General features: G+C 49.3%; 1 protein-coding gene across 1 annotated transcript; it reads right to left on the reverse strand.

Moving 5' to 3' along the window:
* Positions 1-19: 19 nt before the first annotated feature.
* On the reverse strand, positions 20-20,270 carry LOC307202275 (dehydrogenase/reductase SDR family member 4-like). Its single transcript, XM_079952136.1, has 9 exons — positions 20,139-20,270; positions 19,752-19,926; positions 17,118-17,295; positions 14,534-14,635; positions 12,369-12,439; positions 11,185-11,236; positions 9,601-9,735; positions 8,412-8,467; positions 20-1,407 (listed from the first exon to the last, which is right to left on the reverse strand). The coding sequence occupies exons 2-9, from the start codon at positions 19,883-19,885 to the stop codon at positions 1,293-1,295; spliced, it is 843 nt and encodes a 280-aa protein (XP_079808262.1). The 5' UTR covers positions 19,886-19,926; positions 20,139-20,270; the 3' UTR covers positions 20-1,292.
* Between the last annotated feature and the right edge of the window lie 1,272 nt (positions 20,271-21,542).

A 21,542-nucleotide genomic window follows, 5' to 3' on the forward strand; every position in this document is an offset into this window, starting at 1 on the left:
AGAGGCGCCCACAAAAGGATTCAGTCAGAGACACACCTTTATTGTTAAAGTCGACAGAAAAATAAGGCACACTGGGAAACGAACAGGCGGAAAATCGCCACCGGAGCCACAGACCCTCCCCTCCCCTCGAAAAAGACTTCCTGCGCCCCAATACTTTTCTGCAAAAGTAACCCCTAAAATCCATAATACACACACAGGGACACCTCTCCCAGTGCTTGAGATTTTTGTTCTTCCAGAAGGGCCCCCCCAGTTACACAGGGAAGCATTTGTCGGCGGTAAGGCCTGATTTTGTCAACCTGGGGCCTCCAGATGCTTTTGGACTACAACTCCCATCAGCCCCAGCCAGCAGAGGCTGATGGGAGTTGTAGTCCAAAAACATCTGGAGAGCCCAGGTTGGAAAAGACTGCTTTGGGTCATTCCCCATCCCAATGGGAACTGTGCTACCTGATGAACTTCATAGAGATCAGTGTTTCCCAAACTTGGGTCTCCAGCTGTTTTTGGACTACAACTCCCATCATCCCTAGTTAGCAGGAACAGTGGTCAGGGATGGTGGGAATTGTAGCCCCAAAACACTTGGAGACCCAAGTTTGAGAAACACTAATCTAGATGATACCGAAACTTCTTCCAACAAACCTGGACCAGGGATGGGCTATGTCCCTATAACTCCCTTTAATTTGTTTTAAATCATTGTGACCTACCCTGGGACCTTAGGGTGAGGGGTGGGTAATAAACCAATCATAATTACCACCATCATACCATATTTTTTGCTCTATAAGACGCACCAGACCACAAGACGCACCTTGTTTTTGGAGGAGGAAAACAAGAAAAAAAATATTCTGAATCTCAGAAGCCAGAACAGCAAGAGGGATCGCTGCGCAGTGAAAGCAGCAATCCCTCTTGCTGTTCCGGCTTCTGTGATAGCTGTGCAGCTTGCATTCGCTCCATAAGACGCACACACATTTCCCCTTACTTTTTAGGAGGGAAAAAGTGAGTCTTATAGAGCAAAAAATACGGTATTTTTAAAAAACACATACAACCTCAAGTGAGAGCCAGAGATCAATTTCCCCCTTGCCATCTTCCCATTTATTGGGAGGGACGTCTGTGTCTCGCCCTGTCACCTCTCCTCTGGGGGAGCAACTGTGCCCCCCACTTCCAGTAGCCAAGCACCCCCTCCCCCCTCAGTCAACATCCCCACATCTTTATTCCTGGGGTGCATAGTGGGCAATGCAAAACCATCCATCTGGTCGTTCACATAGTTGAGTAGGAAGGCAGGCCGGACGCCACCCTTCCCATCAGAGACGGGATGGGGCCCCCCCAGCCACCACCACGGTCTCCCCTGTGATGTAGTCGGCGTCCGGGGAACAGAGGAAGGAGACTATGCCAGAGCAGTCCGTCGGCTCTCCCATCCTGAGGAAGAGAGGGAGGAAAGGGAAACAGTCCGGTTAGCGGGCATTCCTGGTGGAAGCAAGGCAAAGAAAGGATGGAGGCACACGAAACAAGCCCGCAGGATCAGGCCAAGGACCCATCTAGTCCTGCATTCTGTTCTCACAGCGGCCAACCTGATGCCTTTTAGGACGCCTGCAAGCCGGACCTAAGCGCAACAGTACTTTGCTCACATGAGATTCCCCAGCGAGTGGTTTTCTGTGGCCTCTTGGCAGTGGAGGCAGAATATAGCCGTTGTCCAAGGGCCGGGCCGGGGAAAAGAAGGTGGCAGGGCCTGGTGGGGAAAGGAGATGAGGCCGAGGAATTGGAGGCAGGAGGAGGAAAGGTGAATCTAGGTAAGAGGAGGAAGATGCCGCCAACAAGGCCTGTGGGTAACCAACCCCTAATCCAGGCCTGGATTTTTTTGCTGTTCAGCATAGAACGACCGAGGCTGGAGCTGACAGATCACTCTCAAGTCTTGGGATGCTTGGATGTCCCTTGTTCCATTTCATTATCATTCTGTAAGTTTCTGCATCACCACCACTGCTCTGCTCTGCTCTGCCTTCCTGCGTAACCTGGAGAATTTCCAGAAGCAATTCCACAATTGCCACATGTGCAATTTTCTGCAGTTGTCAGTTTGCTTCTTTTCTCTCTCCCCTCTTTTTTTTTTTAATTAGGCAACTAAAGCGCCTGAGAACCCGGATGCAATAACGATGCTTGCTTTTCGTGCACTGTTTAAACCAATGCGCAAATGTGCTGGGGCGCATTTGGGGGGCCAGGAAGCACACATGTGCACATGCGCAGTGGGCCAAGCAGAACACAGAAATAAAATTTTAAAAATGAAAGCATAGTAAGATTACTAAGTACTCCACGCACACAGTCAGGTTATTCTGAATCCTCAAGGCCTGAGGAAACATTTCAGTTGTGAGTGGAATGAAGTTTGTAATCCCAGCCCATGGGGTTCCCAATTAATTTATTTATTACATTTGAATCCCACCTCCAAGCAGCTCAAGGCGGCATACATGGTTCTTCTCCCCCTCCCCATTTTATCCTCACAACAACCCTGCGAGGTAGGTTAGGCTGAGAGGGAATAAGTGGCCTAAGATCACCCAGTGAGTTTAATTATTTGAACCAGCAGCCACGAAATTAAAAGACGCCTGCTTCTTGCGAGAAAAGCAATGACAAACCTAGACAGCATCTTAAAAAGTAGAGACATCACCTTGCGGACAAAGGTCCGTATAGTTAAAGCTATGGTTTTCCCAGTAGTGATGTATGGAAGTGAGAGCTGGACCATAAAGAAGGCTGATCGCCGAAGAATGGATGCTTTTGGATTCTGGTGCTGGAGGAGACTCTTGAGAGTCCCATGGACTGCAAGAAGATCAAACCTCTCCATTCTGAAGGAAATCAGCCCTGAGTACTCACTGGAAGGACAGATCCTGAAGCTGAGGCTCCAAGACTTTGGCCACCTCATGAGAAGAGAAGAAGACTCCCTGGAAAAGACCCTGATGTTGGGAAAGATGGAGGGCACAAGGAGAAGGGGATGACAGAGGACGAGATGGTGGGACACTGTTCTCGAAGCTACCAGCATGAGTTTGACCAAACTGCAGGAGGCAGTGGAAGACAGGAGTGCCTGGCGTGCTCTGGTCCAGGGGGCCACAAAGAGTCGGACACGACTAAACGACTAAACAATTCCCAGGTGCTAGTCAGACACTAAGCAGAAGGGAGAACTTTGTTGAAAGAAAGAACTGTTCAGGCTTGGTTACCCCTAAGCTGAGGATGTTTTTAAGGGTGCCCTGATCTTTAATTCAAAATGTTATGTCTTTCACACCTGGATCTGCATGGGTTCAAGTCAAGGGGAGAAACTGAGGCCGCATTTGGGCCTTTTTAGTTTGTTTAAAGGTATGTCAGGGTGGTGGGGAGGAGAGATGACAGACGTGTATAAAAATTATGCATGGTCTGAAAAAAACGGATAGAGAGATGTTTTTCTTCCTCACTCATAATACTAGAATTCACGACCATCCAACGTAGCTGAATATTGCTAGCTTCACAGCCAGGCAAAAGGAATTACTTTTTCTCACAATGAACAGTTAAACTTTGAAATTTTGCCCCCTGCCCGCGAGAGGTGGCGACGGCCACCCATTTGAATAGCTAATAAAGAGGATTAGACAAAATTCATTACCCGCGGCCCTGTGGGATATCTTCAGGAGAAGAAAAGGCTAAGGAGTAAACCCTACACAAATCTGGACTGAAGTTCCTAAGGGGGTTGTATGGCGCCTTGTAGGTCTCCTTCCGGCAACTCCTGTAACCAGGCTGCTGCCAAACATATTGCTCTGCTTTCCTTTGGACCACATCAGCCAGGCTGGGGGGGGGGGTCTTGTTGTCTGGGCACCCCAGGACCCCCAGACACACCACCCAGGCCTGCGCCCCAGAGAGGCCATTTTGGTTGCTGCTAACGCAGCCGAAACAATGCAGGAGGCAGCAGTTACAAGTTGCGGGTCTCTGGAGCCACAGCGGGTGTTGCGATTCTCCAGTGGTTCGACTCTGCCCACAGAGGCACACTCCATTGTCTTTCGAGACAGATGGATGCCAACAATGAGACAAATTCATGGGGAGAATAAGGCGATCAATGGCTACCAACCAGAACAGCTATGGTCCACCACATGTTTGGAGGCAAAAAGAGCCAGTGTGGTGTAGTGGTTAAGAGCGGTAGTCTCGTAATCTGGGGAACCGGGTTCGCGTCTCCGCTCCTCCACATGCAGCTGCTGGGTGACCTTGGGCCAGTCACACTTCTTTGAAGTCTCTCAGCCCCACTCACCTCACAGAGTGTTTGTTGTGGGGGAGGAAGGGAAAGGAGAATGTGAGCCGCTTTGAGACTCCTACCGGTAGTGATAAAGCGGGATATCAAATCCAAATTTTTCAGTAACGCCCATCACTGAAAATTGCAAGTGGGGAGATTGTCACGGCACTCATCATCCTGCTTGCAAGTTTTCCCTAGGGGCATCAGGTTGGCCACTGTAAGATCAAGGGCGAGGTGGGCCATTGGCCTGATCCAGCTACAGAGATCTCCTCCTGCTCTTCTTCGACCAGCCTCAAATCTGTCTGCCCATTCTAGAGTCCGCCGGGTGGCCGTCGGCTCCCTGATGAATTTGCCTGGGCGACAGCACCACCTATAGGGTCAAACTCCTGGCTCTTGACCTGCAACCCCATTCCCTGGCCCTCGACTCCTCTCTCTCACACCACAGCTGCCAGCACTCAGAGCCCATACAAGGAAGGGGCACCTCTCCCCATATGACCCTGACCCTGCAATTATCCTGAGACCCTTCTTTAAAGCCCTATGTGGCCTAGGACCCACGTACCTACGGGACCACCTCTCCTGGTATGCCCCGCGGAGGACTTTAAGGTCCACAAATGACAACACTTTGGAGGTCCCAGGTCGCAAGGTGGTTAGATTGGCCTCAACTAGGGCCAGGACCTTTTCAGTACTGGCCCCAACCTGGTGTAACGCTCTGTCACAAGAGACCAGGGCCCTGTGGGACTTGACATCTTTCCGCAGGGCCTGCAAGACAGAGCTGTTCTGCCTGGTCTTTGGTTTGGACTCAGTCTGACCCTTATGTTGCCCTCCCCTTACGGTTTTGATCTATGGGCTACTTTTAAAATGAGGCTGCATTTTTTTGTAATTTTTATTGTAATTTTACTGGTGTTAGCTGCCCTGAGCCCGGCTCTGGTCGGGGAGGGCGGGGTATAAATAAAATTTCTCATTATTTCTTCTTATTATTCTTTGCGTGCCGCCTCTGTGAGAGGTCTGGAGGGCAGCAACGCAAGAACGGGCTTTTCTGTGGTGGCTCCCCGATTGTGGGATGCTCTACCCAGGAAGGCCTGCCTGGCACCTTCCTTACATACCTTGCCTTTTCTCCCAGATCTTTGTTTAAATAGCCAATCTATGGCCTTTCAAACCTTGCACGGTTTTTGTTTTCTTAAAAAAAACTGCTGCTTGTTATGTCATGTACCTTTTATGTTTTTATATTGTAAACTGCCCTTTGATACTCAGATCACAGGTGGTATAGATATTTAATAAATAAATGGCCTGCAGGTTGCGCCAGGACTCAGGCCTAGCTAGAGCTGCTTAAGCCACCTGGTGGGACACAGTGGGGCCTTATTCCACATCCATCGTGCTCAGCGTTGTCTACTCTAGGCGGCAGCAGCTCTCCAAGGGTTGGGAGGAGGGGGGAGGCAAGAGGGCTGGATAGTGTGCTCCAAAACAGGGGCTCTCTTCAAGCATAATTGTAGTGTGTACGTGTTGGGGTTCTTTTTGTGGGTGGGTAGGGTGGAGTGCCGCGGGTGGCGCTGTGGGTTAAACCACAGAGCCTAGGACTTGCTGATCAGAAGGTCGGCGGTTCGAATCCCCACGACGGGGTGAGCTCCCGTTGCTCGGTCCCTGCTCCTGCCAACCTAGCAGTTCAAAAGCACGTCAAAGTGCAAGTAGATAAATAGGTACCACTCCGGCAGGAAGGTAAACGGCATTTCTGCGCGCTGCTCTGGTTCGCCAGAAGCGGCTTAGTCCTGCTGGCCACATGACCCGGAAGCTGTACGCCGGCTCCCTCAGCCAATAAAGCGAAATGAGCGCCGCAACCCCAGAGTCGGCCATGACTGGACCTAATGGTCAGGGGTCCCTTTACCTTTACCTAGGGTGGAGTTCATTGCTGTGGAGGAAAGGGTTAAACCTCCGCACCCCATGCACTGTGACACCCCCCCCACACACACCAGTAACCGCCCGCCCCCCATTTCCACGTTGCAATCAGGCTTGCAAAAAAATTGTTTTTGTAGGAGACTTTTCAAAAAAAAAACTAATGGCTCCATGTTTGCAGCAGGCGGGTTTGCGCAATACTTGCAGAGTGTGCAGCTGGGGAAAGGAGGGAGGGGTTAAACCTCCTCTGCCGAACTGTGCTCTCCGTGAAAATCATCCCCGCCACCCACTTCCAGGCATTTATAGCCTTTTTTCCAGCCTTTACTGCTGTGGGTTTGGGGTGGTGGCAGGAAGCGAGTGAATCCGTGCGTCTGGGGAGGGGCTGTAGTTTGGCAGCAGAGCGGGCCCCCCCCACCCTGCTCTGAACACAAATCAAGGTTTTTAGGCTTATCGTAAGCTGGTTAAATAATAATAATAATAAGGATCCCACAATGTATTAACGTTTTGTCACTCGCTTTCATACCGAACCTCCAGATAGGGCTGGGAATGAATGTTCCCGGACTGAAATCCAGGAGAGCTGAACTAGGTGGTCTGAGTCAGGATGAGGTGGTTTTGGATGTGCAGCACATTCTGCATGCAGCGGTGTGCTATGTGCACCCGTGTACACTAGCTAGGGCCCCATCTGCGGTAGGCCCCGGACGGCTCTCCACAAAAGAATGTGGCTCTCAGTTTGAGAACGGTTCCCCAACTCTGCCCCCTAACAAACGCCAAACGGCTGAGGACCGCAATACCTCAAGGACTGCCTCTCCCCCTATAAACCGACCCAGACCCCGTGTTCCTCTTCTGAGGCCATTGTTCGTGTGGCTCCTCCGTGAGAGGTCCAGAGGGCAGGAATACAGTGGTACCTCAGGTTAAGTACTTAATTCGTTTTGGAGGTCCGTTCTTAACCTGAAACTGTTCTTAACCTGAAGCACCGCTTTAGCTAATGGGGCCTCCTGCTGCCGCCGCAGCACAATTTCTATTCTTATCCTGAAGCAAAGTTCTTAACCTGAAGCACTATTTCTGGGTTAGCGGAGTCTGTAACCTGAAGGGTATGTAACCTGAAGCGTATGTAACCCGAGGTACCACTGTACAAGAACGGGCCTTCTCTGTGGTGGCTCCCTGCTTGTGAGATGCTTTCCCCAGGGAGGTTTGCCTGGCGCCTTCATTATACACGTTTAGGCGCCAGGCAAAAAAACCATTCCTCTTCAACCATGTCTTTGGCTGTTTAATATTCTACAGGCTTTTAAATGTGTTTGTGGGAGGCGGAGTTTTGTTGCTTTTGATTATTTACTAGAGCTTTTATCTTGGGTTTTGTTTTTTGTTTTTAAACCATCTGAACCTCCCCAAGATCTTTTGATGAAGAGTGGCATATAAACCCAATAAATAAATAAATCTAGAGAGACACCAGAGACCAGAAGTGAGACTTTTTGCATACAGATCAGACCCCCTCCGACACAGCCAAGCCCCATTCCTCAGATGCATTCCACTGAAAAAAGGTAAAGGGTAAAGGTAAAGGACCCCTGGACGGTTAAGTCCAGTCCAAGGCAATTATGGGGTTGCAGCATTGGTCTCGCTTTCAGGCCGAGGCAGCTGGTGTTTGTCCACAGACAGCTTTTCAGGTCATGTGGCCAGCAGGACTAAACCGCTTCTGGTGCAACGGGACACCGTGACAGAAACCAGAGCGCATGAAAACGCCATTCATTTTCCTGCCTATTTATCTACTTGCACTGGTGTGTTTTCGAACTGCTAGGTTGGCAGGAGCTGGGACCGAGCAATAGCTCACCCCATCACGGGGATTCGAACTGCCGATCTTCTGTTCAGCAAGCCCAAGAGGCTTAGTGGTTCAGACCACAGTGCCACCTGCAAAACTCCTAGATCAAGAGTGGGGAATGGTATCTCCCCAGCAGCCCAGCTCCTCTGCATCCTGCCCCACTGGAGAGCCAAATCTGAGAAGGGGGCGCAGCCACCCACCTGGCCCAGCCCCCCCTTTTAACCTGCCCACAAATGATGTTGCATATGTCAGGTGGGTGGGACCAAAATGGTTCGCCACCCCTGTGGTTAGAAGGCAGGCTCCAGAGCCAACGGCTGGGATGGGCTTGTGCCCAACCTTAGTGGGTGGGCGAGGGGCTTCTTGTGAAGGGGCCTCAGGGCCCGGCAGCCAATTCAAGTGATGTGGTACAGTCCCCTCAGATTCCGTTTGTGGCCCATAGCTGGCCCACAGACCTGCTGATCGGTGGGTGTTTGTTTGTGTAGTGAACGTTACCTCCGTATCCTCATGGTTTCCATCAATTTGTCCCCCATGGTTTTGTCCTGCCAGAGCTGGAAAGAGAAGATGCCCTGTCAGTTTGCCTCTATGATAAAACCAATACTCTGAATTTGTGCTTGTAGGTAAAGACATTTTTTTAAAAAAAAACCAAAAACAAAAGCAGTCCAATTACAACAGATTTCAACTTCTGTTGACTTTGGGTTGGATTCAGAAAGACAGCATTGCTCTATACGTGTCTGTCTTCGTGGGAGTCCCACCCAAATTCAACAAGGCTCGCTCCCAGTTTTAAGTGTGTACAAGATCAGAACTGCAGTTAGTTACACCTCGCTCCCATTGAAATCTATGCCGTCAGAGGGTTGGGTGCAAGTGAAACACTTTAAAAAATAATACATTATAGAACAAAATAAATAAAAAACCAGAAAATTAAAACAGACAGAAGGGGCAGATAAAGAATCCCATTAAAACCCCCAAGATACAGGAATATCTTGTCAGGTGGAATGAAGTGGAACAGACCTCTTCACCTCGGTCTTTGACACTTGAAATGATTGTTTTCAGAACCCACCCTATTCCTGCGATTGTGATCTGTTCTGACTGCTTTACATTTTTAAGTGTTGCAACCCAGCCTGGGAACAGTTGATGAGCAGCTGGTAATAAATGTAGTAATAATCAAAATTTTTCCAGGCAGGGAGTTCCAAAAGCTGGTCACTGACACACGAGATGGCTCTCTCTCTCTCTCCCCGCCCCCCATGCCCCAGCCAGGGGTACCTTAGGTAAAGGTGGGACATGTGAAAGATTGCAAAGGGTGGGCAGGATCTCTTGCGAGAAGCACGCACGCACACTGCAGCATGGGTTCCGTGATGGCGGAAGAAAGGCAAGGGATAAATAGCATATTTTTCGCTCTATAAGACGCACCAGACCATAAGACGCACCTAGTTTTTGGAGGAGGGGAAAAAAAATATTCTGAATCCCAGAAGCCAGAACAGCAAGAGGGATTGCTGTGCAGTGAAAGCAGCGATCCCTCTTACTGTTCTGGCTTCTGGGACAGCTGCGCAGCCTGCATTCGCTCCATAAGACGCACACACATTTCCCCTTACTTTTTAGGAGGGAAAAAGTGAGTCTTAGAGAGCAGAAAATACGGTAAATAAACACAGGAGGCACTTCTGTCCTCAGCTTCCCCGATACTCACAGCTGAGCTGAACTTGGTGCGGATCAGGCCGGGGGCCAGTGCATTGATGCGGATGTTTCTGGGGCCGAGTTCGGAAGCCAGGGTGTGCGTGAGGCCCAGGAGTGCTGTCTTGCTAACGTTGTAGGGGCCCAGGCCCTAAGAGGAGGAAGAGATTTCAGGGGGCTGACAAGACCGTTCCCCGAAGGCGGCATTCTTCAACCATGGGCACCCAGATGTTGTTGCACCGCAACGTCTGTCCTCTTCCTTGGGGAAGGGATGCAGGCCATCAATGTGGATGGCTTTCAAAATTCAGGGAGGAGAAGGCTATGAATGTTTACTAGCAATAGCTCCAGCTTGGCAGAGCCGTTCCTGAGTTGGAACCAGTTGCTGCGAATCGCAGGAGTGGATGGCGTTGGTGAACTGATGTCCTGCTTGCATTTTTTAATATATAATTTTTATTAAATTTTCTGCCTTACAATTTAAAGTATTCATTTATACATCCTTAAGATACCAGTGACTTCCCTTCCTCTCTTTCCATGGTTCATTTTATATATCATAAATCCCTGCATATTTTACAGAAACTTCAGTTTTCCATTATAACAACCATCATAACTAACTTACACTGTTGAATTTATCTTAATGCTGCCGGTGTTTTCAGCTGTACACAGTCATTTCCCATATATTCAATAAACGTTTTCCAATCTTCTCTAAACGTATGTTCTTCTTGTTCTCTTATACTATATGTTAAGTATGCAAACTGTGGATATTCTGTCAACTTAAGTTGCCATTCTTCTTTAGATGGGACCTCACTTGTTTTACATTTTGGGGCTAACAAAACACGGGCCACAGTAGTGGCATACATAATCTTTTTGGACACCCGGGAATTTCAGCAGAAAGGACTCTGTCTGGTTTTTGGGGGGGAAAGTACTTTTAAACATTTTTTTCAATTCGTTATGGATAATTTCCCGGTACTCTTTTACTCTTTTACAAGTCCACCACATATGAAAAAACGTTCCCTCAACCTCTTTGCATCTCCAGCACTTATCTTATTCAGTCTTATACAGTGGTACCTCGGGTTAAGTACTTAATTCGTTCCAGAGGTCCATACTTAACCTGAAATTGTTCTTAACCTGAAGCACCACTTTAGCTAATGGGGCCTCCTGCTGCTGCCACGCCGCCAGAGCCCGATTTCTGTTCTCATCCTGAAGCAAAGTTCTTAACCTGAAGCACTATTTCTGGGTTAGCGGAGTCTGTAACCTGAAGCGTATGTAACCCGAGGTACAACTGTGCATCTTAGCAAGCCTACTCGGAGTTCAACACCATCTGTAAATAATTTTCAGGTAGTTCTCCTTCAAAGAACAAGATGCTGTAAACTTCAAGTCACTTTTCCAGAGTTTTCCCCAGAAGTTAAAATCTATATTGTGACCTATTTCCTATTGGGGCATCTGGTTGGTCACTGTGAGAATAGGACGCTGGACTAGATGGGCCGCTGGCCTGATCCAGCAGCTGGGATCTTCTAATGTTCTTACTACAGGAAGGGATAGGGAAGTTCTATACCCAGAAGGAGGACAACATTGGCAGAGGAATGGAAAACAGTTGACTCACCGGAAACGGGGAATAAGCAGCGATGGAGGAGACGATAACGATGGAGCCGCCTCTGTAAGAAAAAAGCAGGTTAAAAAGAGCGAATGAGGATGGAGGCTGAGAGGAGTCACATTGGGGACCACGTAAGGTGAGGTGCACATCTGAAAGGAAAATTTGGCTGGAGAAGTGAGCCCTGAGGAAGGGTGAAGGTGTCAGGACCAGGGAGAGGGGTGGAGTTCACCACAGAAAAGTTGCTTGTGGTTCAAGTGTTGGCCATGGATCAGTGAGTCTTGGGTTCAAATCTCCGCTCCACCACGTAACTCACTGACTGCTTTGGGGTCCATTATCACCTGAGAAATCAAACCTATCCATTCTTAAGGAAATCAGCCCTGAGTGCTCCCTGGAAGGACAGATCCTGAAGCTGAGGCTCCAAGACTTTGGCCACCTCATGAGAAGAGAAGACTCCCTGGAAAAGACCCTGATGTTGGGAAAGATGGAGGGCCCAAGGAGAAGGGGACGACAGAGGACGAGATGGTTGGACAGTGTTCTCGAAGCTACCAGCATGAGTTTGACCAAACTGCGGGAGGCAGTGGAAGATTGGAGTGCCTGGCGTGCTCTGGTCCAGGGGGTCACAACTAAATGACTAAACAACAACAACATCACCTGAGAAAATGGTTGGTGGTTACTGTTCCCTGAATCCACAGAGGGACTGAAAAAGTCTCAAACAAGGGTGTTGGCCATGAGGTCTAGCAACATGGCCTCAACTCTGTACCAGATAAAGAGCTACTGAGTCCCTCCCCCCAATAATTCCTCAGATGTGCCCCATAGTTCCCCCCAAATGTCAGTGGCCAAGCCACTGAATGGCTTCTGGCCTGCCTTTTTGAAAGGAAGGTGACCTTCTCCACAAGTCCCACAGGTCAACAGAACGGAGGCCTTTCCCCATCAACAGAAGGTGGGTGGACACAGGAAGGGCTACAGAAATGGGATGTTTCACAATGAAGACCAGAAACTTGAAGCAGACACGAAGCGTGACACGGAGCCTAGGCGAGGAGCAAAAAGGTGGATTTGTAAAGAGATCTTCGTGGTTATCTGCTTGATTGGCGACCAGAATATAGACAAGAATTTTATTGTTGCCACAGAACACCCCTTGCCCATCACCAAGTTGCCTCTTCCGCAACACGCAAGCACAATAATCGGGGACTCACCCCCTTTTCTCCATGTGAGGTACGACTAGTTTGATCAGCAGGGCTGCAGCCTTCACGTTGATGTCAAAAATCTAATCGAAGATAAAAGAGAGGAGGAAAAGGCTTCTCAAAACCCGTCGCTTGCTAAACTCTCCCACCCGTGGCCTAATCACTTTCCCCCTTCATTGTTTTCATATAATTTATATATTGCTTGGCTGTAAAAACAACAACAACAAAACCCTCAAAGCGGGTTTACAGGAAGCTAAAGGCAAGAAAAGCAAGAAAAAATCACAACCATACAGTGGTGCCCCGCAAGACGAATGCCTCGCAAGACGAAAAACCCGCTAGGCGAAAGGGTTTTCCGTTTTTCGAGGCGCTTCGCAAGACGAATTTCCCTATGGTCTTGCTTTGCAAGACGAAAACGTCTTGCGAGTCTTGCAAGTTTTTTTCCGTCCCCCCCCCTTTTCTAAGCCGCTAAGCCGCTAATAGCGCTAATCCGCTAATAGGGATGCTTCGCAAGACGGAAAAACCGCTAGACGAAGAGACTCGCAGAACGGATTAATTTCGTCTTGCGAGGCACCACTGTACTTCAAACACCCACCCACCCTGCTCTCTGAAACAAGGAGCTGAGAGAGGCCTTCTCTCCCTTAACAGAAGGGGTTCCCCGCAGGGAAGTGGTGTACCAGGATTTATTTATGTATTTATTATTATTGGACGCGGGTGGCGCTGTGGGTTAAACCACAGAGCCTAGGACTTGCCGATCAGAAGGTCGACGGTTCGAATCCCCGCGACGGGGTGAGCTCCTGTTGCTCGGTCCCTGCTCCTGCCAACCCAGCAGTTCGAAAGCACGTCAAAGTGCAAGTAGATAAATACCGTATTTTTCGCCCTATAGGACACACTTTTTCCCCTCCAAAAATGAAGGGGAAATGTGTGTGCGTCCTATGGGGCGAATGCAGGCTTTCGCTGAAGCCTGGAGAGCGAGAGGGGGCGGTGCGCACCGACCCCTCTCGCTCTCCAGGCTTCGCGCAGCTCTCCGCAAGCCGTGGGAGCCAGGCGCTGGGCTCCCACGGCTTGCGGAGAGCTGCCTGTTCTGGGGGCTGGGGTCGGGGGAAGCTCGGGCTTCCCCCGCCCCAGCTCTGTGCCTGGGGGGGAAATACATTTTTTTTTACTTTATTTCCCCCCAAAAAAACTAGGTGCGTCCTATGGGCCGGTGCGTCCTATAGGGCAAAAAATATGGTAGGTACCACTCCAGTGGGAAGGTAAACGGCGTTTCCGTGCGCTGCTCTGGTTCGCCAGAAGCGGCTTAGTCATGCTGGCCACATGACCCGGAAGCTGTATGCCGGCTCCCTCGGCCAATAAAGCGAGATGAGCACCGCAGCCCCAAAGTCGGCCACGACTGGACCTAATGGTTAGGGGTCCCTTTACCTTTATTATTATTATTATCATTACTGTCAGGGAACTGCCATCGGAGCCAGAGGAGGAGGGAAGGCTCCAGAGGGATGCCGGAGAGCGTCCCAGGAGGGAGAGAGGCAGCCCATCTTCTGGGGAAGGAAATCAGCGTAGCACCAGTGGAGAAGGGGGGCAGATGGGGGAATCGGCGAGGGGGCTCCATGACTCCTCGCCGGAGACCAGCGGGGAGAGCACGGGTCCTCCGCTGCCCACACCCTCCCTGTGCAGAAGACTTCTGCGCAGGGAGAGTAGGCGGAGACTAGGCATCAAAGAGCTTCTTTGCTGGAAGAAGTTCAAGAAACGCCCACTGACGGATTCTGCCAGCGATTGAGGCAGCCACAGATGGGTGGCTGTCCGGACAGAAAGGGTTCACCCAGGTAACCCAGCCAAGCGTGGCGACGATTTACGCACGAGCAACCCCCTAGAACCATTACAATTACACACAGCTTTCCCCTCCACAGAACTCAAGGCACATGGGTCTCCTCCCCATTTCACCCTCACAGCAGCCCTGCAAAGTCAGCTGAAGCTGAGAGCGAGTGTGAACGGATGGGACCAGACATGAGGCAGCTTCCTGCATCCCAGCCTTGATTTGAGCAACACTGCATTTCCCAGAAGCCTCTGCTCTATGCCAACTGGACCGCTTCACCCTACTGGCAGAGCTCGTGCCCCTTTCCTGCCCTGAGAGTCTCATCCTCAGCACCTCAGTCCTTTCCCTCCGCCTGCCCCGAACCCCTTACCTTGTCCCAGACTTCTTCTGTGGCGTCCAGAGTGGAGCCAAAAAAGGGATTCACTGCCGCATTGGAGACCAATATGTCAATTCCTCCATGGCGCTCCAGGGCCTGCAGCACAAGACACAGAATGAGCAATGCAAACACGCTACGAATATAATAATAATAATAATATTTATTATTTATACCCTGCCCATCTGGCTGGGTTTCTCCAGCCACTCTGGGCAGTGTCCAATGGAATATTAAAATACAATAACCTATTAAACATTAAAATGGGACGCAGGTGGCGCTGTGGGTTAAAGCCTCAGCGCCTAGGGCTTGCCGATCGAAAGGTCGGCGGTTCGAATCCCTGCGGCGGGGTGCGCTCCCGCTGCTCGGTCCCAGCGCCTGCCAACCTAGCAGTTCGAAAGCACCTCCGGGTGCAAGTAGATAAATAGGGACCGCTTACCAGCGGGAAGGTAAACGGCGTTTCCGTGTGCGGCTCTGGCTCTGGCCAGAGCAGCGATGTCACGCTGGCCACGTGACCCGGAAGTGTCTCCGGACAGCGCTGGCCCCTGGCCTCTTAAGTGAGATGGGCGCACAACCCCAGAGTCTGTCAAGACTGGCCCGTATGGGCAGGGGTACCTTTACCTTTTATTAAACATTAAAAGCTTCCCCAAACAGGGAATCTCTGTTTAAAAACCAAGCCCTTCACAGAACATCAGGGGAGCCTGGCCGGTGGGCTCAGGCCAAAGGGGGGGCCATCTAGTCACAGAACCATAGAATTATAGTGTTGGGACCCCCAAAGATCATCCAGACGAACCCCCTGCCATGCACCCGGTCTTCACAGTGGCCAACCAGATGTTGGCTGAAAGAGACCTCAAGGTGGCAGTTTTTAGGATGTTTTTAAGTGTTTTCATATTTTTTTTTGGAAAAAATGTTTTATTATGAATATGTTTCCTTCGGGAGGAAAGGTGGGCTATAAGGTGAATACAGTGGTGCCCCGCAAGACGAACGCCTCGCAAGACGGAAAACCCGCTAGACGAAAGGGTTTTCCGTTTTGGAGGCGCTTCGCAAAACGAATTTCCCTATGGGCTTGCTTCGCAAGACGAAAATGTCTTGCGAGTTTCTGCGGGTTTTTTCCCCTCCCCCCCCCTTTTCCTAAGCCGCTTATCAGCTGATCCACTGATAAGCCGCTTAACAGCTGATCGCTAAAAGCCGCTAAACCGCTAATAGCGCTAATCCGCTAAGAGCCTCTCGGAACGGATTAATTTCGTCTTGCAAGGCACCACTGTACATGTAAATAAACCAATGTTAATAATACACGCAACACCCCGCTTTGCAGCACCCCACACCTTGACAAACATTTCAATCCTATGGGATGCAGATTGGACACAGAGCTGCCCTGTTTGTAACGCAATGAAATTTCTCCTTGCCTAGGAGCAAGCAGAAGCAGAAAAACAGGTCTAGCGACAGATACATTTGGATAGGAGCTGTTGGAAAATGCATGCGCACAAAAGCATGTGGCAAAAAAAACCATGGAAGCTGCAGTTTACCACCTCCAGACCGCTAGAATTCCCAGTGCCTTCAACAAACTACAGTTCCCAGGATTCTTTGGGAGAAGTCCCATGCTTCAAATGAGTTTTATTAAATGTACAATGCGTATGCTGTCAGAGGGCACAGCCACCTCGCCCTGAATCCGAAACCAAAGAGTCTTTTATCAGTGCCAGCCAAATCAGGGGCACACCATTCCTGGAAATCTACAGGTCTCCTGTTTCCTCAATACTTGGGAGACGAGAGCCAGCAATTCCCCTTTAAAAAGAGACTTGTGTTGTCCAACTCCTCTTGAATGTTGGATGGGATCGAAGTAGGAGCTCCACCCGCAGCAGAGAGAAAGGCCATTTGCTCTCTTGAAATCAGAGCAGAGGTGAATTTGAGGATAGCATAAAATAAATAATAATAAAAAATAAAAAATAAATAAATTATAATTATAATTATAATTATAATTTATTTATACCCCGCCCATCTGGCTGGGCTTCCCCAGCCACCCTGGACGGCTTCCAACAAAATATTAAAATACCGTAATACATTAGCTTAAAATAAACTTGATCCTCTTTGGTTTGGCCTGGAGGATTCTGGGAGTTTTCTAGGCTGCCTACTCTGCTTGCAGCCGTTAGCTTTGCCGTCACCCGTCTGGAGGGCACCCAAGAGTCTTGGGGCAGCACACTGCAGGAGAAGACGGGTGGTGGGCTAGCTCTCTTTCAAGGAAGGGCAGTTCAAAACCCACCATTCTTCTTCTGAGGCGGGCCACCATAAACAAGAAAACAGGCCACATCCATGCCATAAATTGAAATCACTCTTAAGCAGTCATGGCTTCCCCCAGAGAATCCTGGGAACTGAAGTTTAAGAAAGGTGCTGACAATTGCTAAGAGACGCCCCACCCCCCAATTCCCCACACAAAACTACAATTCCCAGAGAAACGATTGCTAAACCAGGGTAGCTCCATGAGGAGAACAATGCTCAGCACTCCAAACTACAGTTCCCAGGATTCCCTGGGGCGAAATCATATGGTGCTTTAAATATGCTCCCCCCTCAAGATTGCCTTGGCTCTCACCGCGTTGATAAGGCGTTGTCTGTCTTCGGCTTTCCCCACATGGCACACCAACCCCGACACGCTCAGCTTCTCCGTCTGTAGCTCAGCGACGGCCCGGTCGACGTTGGCTTGTTTACGGCTGCTCACAACCACGTGGGCGCCATCTTGGGCCAGGCGGCGGGCAATTGCTAAGCCAATTCTGTCAAGAATGCATAAGTTTACAGTGGTACCTCGGGTTAAGTACTTAATTCGTTCCGGAGGTCTGTTCTTAACCTGAAACTGTTCTTAACCTGAAGCACCACTTTAGCTAATGGGGCCTCTTGCTGCCGCCGCAAGATTTCTGTTCTCTTCCTGAAACAAAGTTCTTAACCTGAAGCACTATTTCTGGGTTAGCAGAGTCTGTAACCTGAAGCGTATGTAACCTGAGGTACCACTGTATTGAGGAAATAAACGAGGCGGGGGGGGGGGAACTGTCTCCCCAGAAAAGGAGCTGGGAACCTAAGCCTACCCTGGTTTTCAGCACAAAGCTGGATATATTTATTACTGCTGTTTATATAGTACAGTGATACCTTGATTTACAATCATAATCCGCTCCGGAGGTCCGGTTGTAAACCAAAACAGGTTGTAACCCAAGGCGCGCTTTCGCCAATGGGGCCTCAAAAAAAAAAAAATGGTTTGTAATAATAATGAAAAGGGTTGTAATCCAAAAAAAGGGACACACACTGCAGGGTTTGATGTGGTTGTGATCCAAAATGGTTGTAATCCAAAACAGTTGCAAACGAGGATAAAATTGATGGACTATGCAGAACTAGACAAACTAACGGGAAGAATCCGAAACCGTCGGGACCAGAGATTCACAGACGATTGGTGTAAATTTACAGACTATTTGAAAAGTAGTTGTGATGACCAGATTACATTTGTAGGTGTGCAGGAAGTTTTGTAAGGGGAATAATTGGAAATATTGAAGTATTGAATGAAAAGGATGAGGTTAGTAATGATAATTAAAGGCAATATAAATTTAAGAAATGCGGGAGAAATTATGAAAATGGAAGGTCACCAGAGGTGCTGATGGAAGTCCCAAAAAAGATTGTTTAAGATGTGAAACTTGGTGAAATGTATGATAATTATGTTTGAAAATTAATAAAAATTATTTTTTAAAAAACGGTTGCAAACCAATTGATGTGCACAAGATTTGGAGAAACAGTCTAGGTCCCTGCCCTGAGGAGATTACAATCTATAGTTCAACATGGTGTGTGTGTGTCTGCAATTCATAGGAAGGGAAGAGAAGCAATGCCAGTCCAAGATGGTGACCGAGGCAAAGGACAAGATATCCCGCCCTTCTGTTCCATGTATACAAGCCAGCTAGATTGGCAGCTGAATCTTACAGATAGCTCAGTTGGCAGAGCATGAGACTCTTAATTCCACGGTCGTGGGTTCGAATCCCACACTGGGCAAGATTCCTGCAATGAAAGCGGGTTGGACTAGATGACCGCCAGGGTCCCTTCCAACTCTATGATTCTATCTTATGGCCTGTTTACACCATACAGTGAAAGTGCTGTGATACCACGTTAAACTCCCAAAGAATATTGGGAGCTGTAGTTTAAGGGTGCCAAGCGCTCTTAGGCGACCCCAACTCCCTACACAAGGCTACAGTTTCTGGAGTGGTTTAAAAATGTTCCCTCTAATTAGTTAATCATTGAGAGCTGGTTGTAATTTAGTGGCCAACAGCCTAATCCTGTGAATGTTTACTCAGAAGGAAGTTCCATTATATTCAACAGGGTTTATCACTGGTTAATCTCAGCTTGTCATTAACCTTCAACCCATGGGCTGTGTACGCACCATAGATCTGAACCCCCTTGCCCCCCAAATCCTGGGAACTGTAGTTTACCACTCACAGAGCTACAGTTCCCAGCATCCTTAAACCAGTTTCAGGGATCGGGGGTGGTGTGTCTTGACCAAAATTGATACAATTGTGCCCAAAATGAGCACCAGTGACGGCACTACTTCTCTGCCACCTGAGGCAGTGGTCTCAACCTGTCTAATGCCTGGGCCGGTTCTGACAGGTATTCTTGGTGTGTGCATGCACACACGCTTTAAATGCATGGTGTGTTTGCAGTCATAATCTTAAGAGAGACACGATCCAGGCAATTTTCAGGGGGAAATAGCTGCTCATCTTTTCAGGAAAGGACTCTTAATGAAAGATGCAAAACTTTGTTCATCGAAAACACACGATTAAAACAAAAATGCTAAGCATACTGATCTTCAGAAGCAGAGCTGGATACGGCTTTTAGGAAACACTACCTTAAAGACTTTCAAACCGATGCTTTGGAGGGTTTTAAAAATCTCCGTTAAAACTCGGGTGGGTTCCCGTTCAGCAACAATAAAAACACACACTTATCCCTTAAGCACAGCGGCAAGAATCCTCTTTTTGTCTCCTCTTCAAAACCGATCCCGAGGGCTTAACGCGACTCGGAGATCAGCCGTGAAGACTTTCCCTTCCGTCAATTCCACCGCCAGCGAAAGATGCGCCGGGGCAAGAGTGCCCCTGAGAGCGCGCAGAGTGCTTCTGCCTCGCCGGTACCCAGTTCCCCCCTGCAAAAAAACAAAAAGCAGCAACTCCTTCCAGAAAAGGAGCCGAGCCCCAGCGGAGCTTACCCCTCGGTGGAGGCGGTCACCAAGGCCACCTTGTCGGCGAGGGTCCCCCGCGCCTTGGCCCCGGTGCTATTCATCCTCAGGAGGCGACCGAGCGCTTGCTTGGGCTGCGCGGAGCTGGCGAGGGCGCGCAACATCCCGGCCTCGCGTGGGTCCCGCCTCCCGTGGACTCTGGCGCCTGCAAAAGGTCCAAAGTGGCGAGGCTCCAAATCCAGCCTCCTCGCCTCCTCTTCTCCTCCTTCCCTAACTTAGCACCGCCTGCATTGCAACAGATCCGTTTGCGTTTGCATTGCATTGCATTGCATTGCAACATTGGGCTCTTGCCCAAATCAGGGCTCAAATCTGCCCTTTGCAACAAAGGATCGCCGCCCCGCCCCCCCAACTCCTCACCTGAGATCCTCTACCCGCGTGGAGACAAACAGGAAGGGGGAGCGCCCAGTTCAGCAACCGAGGGCGGCTAAGAAGTGGGAGGACTTTTCCTATTAAAGCACTTTCGCTTTAAATGGGGAGCGCGCGCGAGCGCCCTCTGGCGGCCGACAGCCGCGGCCGGGCCCGAGGGGAGCGGCGAGGGAGGGGGGAACGAGAGGAGGCCTTCCTAGCACCGCGATAACTCAGAGGGTGAGGCTCCCCTAAGCGGGAGGAGGGTACCCGGCGCGTCTCTGAAAGAGTCTCTGCTCACGCCGGATTCCCTGTAATTCGGGGAGGGAATTTTTTTGCATCCTGCAATTTTTTTAAATTGTATACCGCCTTTCTATGTTATTATAAACAAGGCGGTTTTACAAGCTGGAGAAACAACTAAGTTAGTTCTTGGTATGAGCTTTCGTGTGCATGCACACGAAAGCTCATACCAAGAACTAACTTAGTTGGTCTTTAAGGTGCTACTGGAAGGAATTTTTTTATTTTGTTTTGACTATGGCAGACCAACACGGCTACCTATCTGTAACTGGAGAAACAACGACATAGACAGCAAAGAACACACACGTAATAGCAATCTGATCCAATACAAAAAAAGTCACAGTAACTTTAAAAGTGAGAGACTTTACTTTCTTGGGCTCCATGATCACTGCAGATGGTGACAGCAGTCACGAAATTAAAAGACGCCTGCTTCTTGGGAGAAAGGCAATGACAAACCTAGATAGCATCTTAAAAAGCCGAGACATCACCTTGCCAACAAAGGTCCATATAGTTAAAGCTATGGTTTTCCGAGTAGTGATGTATGGAAGTGAGAGCTGGACCATAAAGAAGGCTGAGCGCCGAAGAATTGATGCTTTTGAATTCTGGTGCTGGAGGAGACTCTTGAGAGTCCTATGGACTGCAAGAAGATCAAACGTATGCATTCTGAAGGAAATCAGCCCTGAGTGCTCACTGGAAGGACAGATCCTGAAGCTGAGGCTCCAATACTTTGGCCACCTCATGAGAAGAGAAGACTCCCTGGAAAAGACCCTGATGTTGGGAAAGATGGAGTGCACAAGGAGAAGGGGACGATGGAGGACGAGATGGTTGGACAGTGTTCTTGAAGCTACCAGCATGAGTCTGACCAAACTGCAGGAGGCAGTGGAAGACAGGAGTGCCTGGCGTGCTCTGGTCCAGGGGGTCACAAAGAGTCGGACACGACTAAACGACTCAACAACAATAACAGCTTTAAAATAAACAACTTACAGCAAATAAAGCAATGTTTGATAACCCATTAGAAAATAATAGTAAACAGTAAAATTAAATATCAGCAAGTAATAATTAAACGGGACGCAGGTGGCGCTGTGGGTTAAAGCCTGAGCGCCTAGGGCTTGCCGATCG

The sequence above is a fragment of the Podarcis cretensis genome (genome assembly GCF_951804945.1).
Source record: "Podarcis cretensis genome assembly, chromosome: 13".
In the NCBI taxonomy this organism is placed as follows: Eukaryota; Metazoa; Chordata; class Lepidosauria; order Squamata; family Lacertidae; genus Podarcis; species Podarcis cretensis.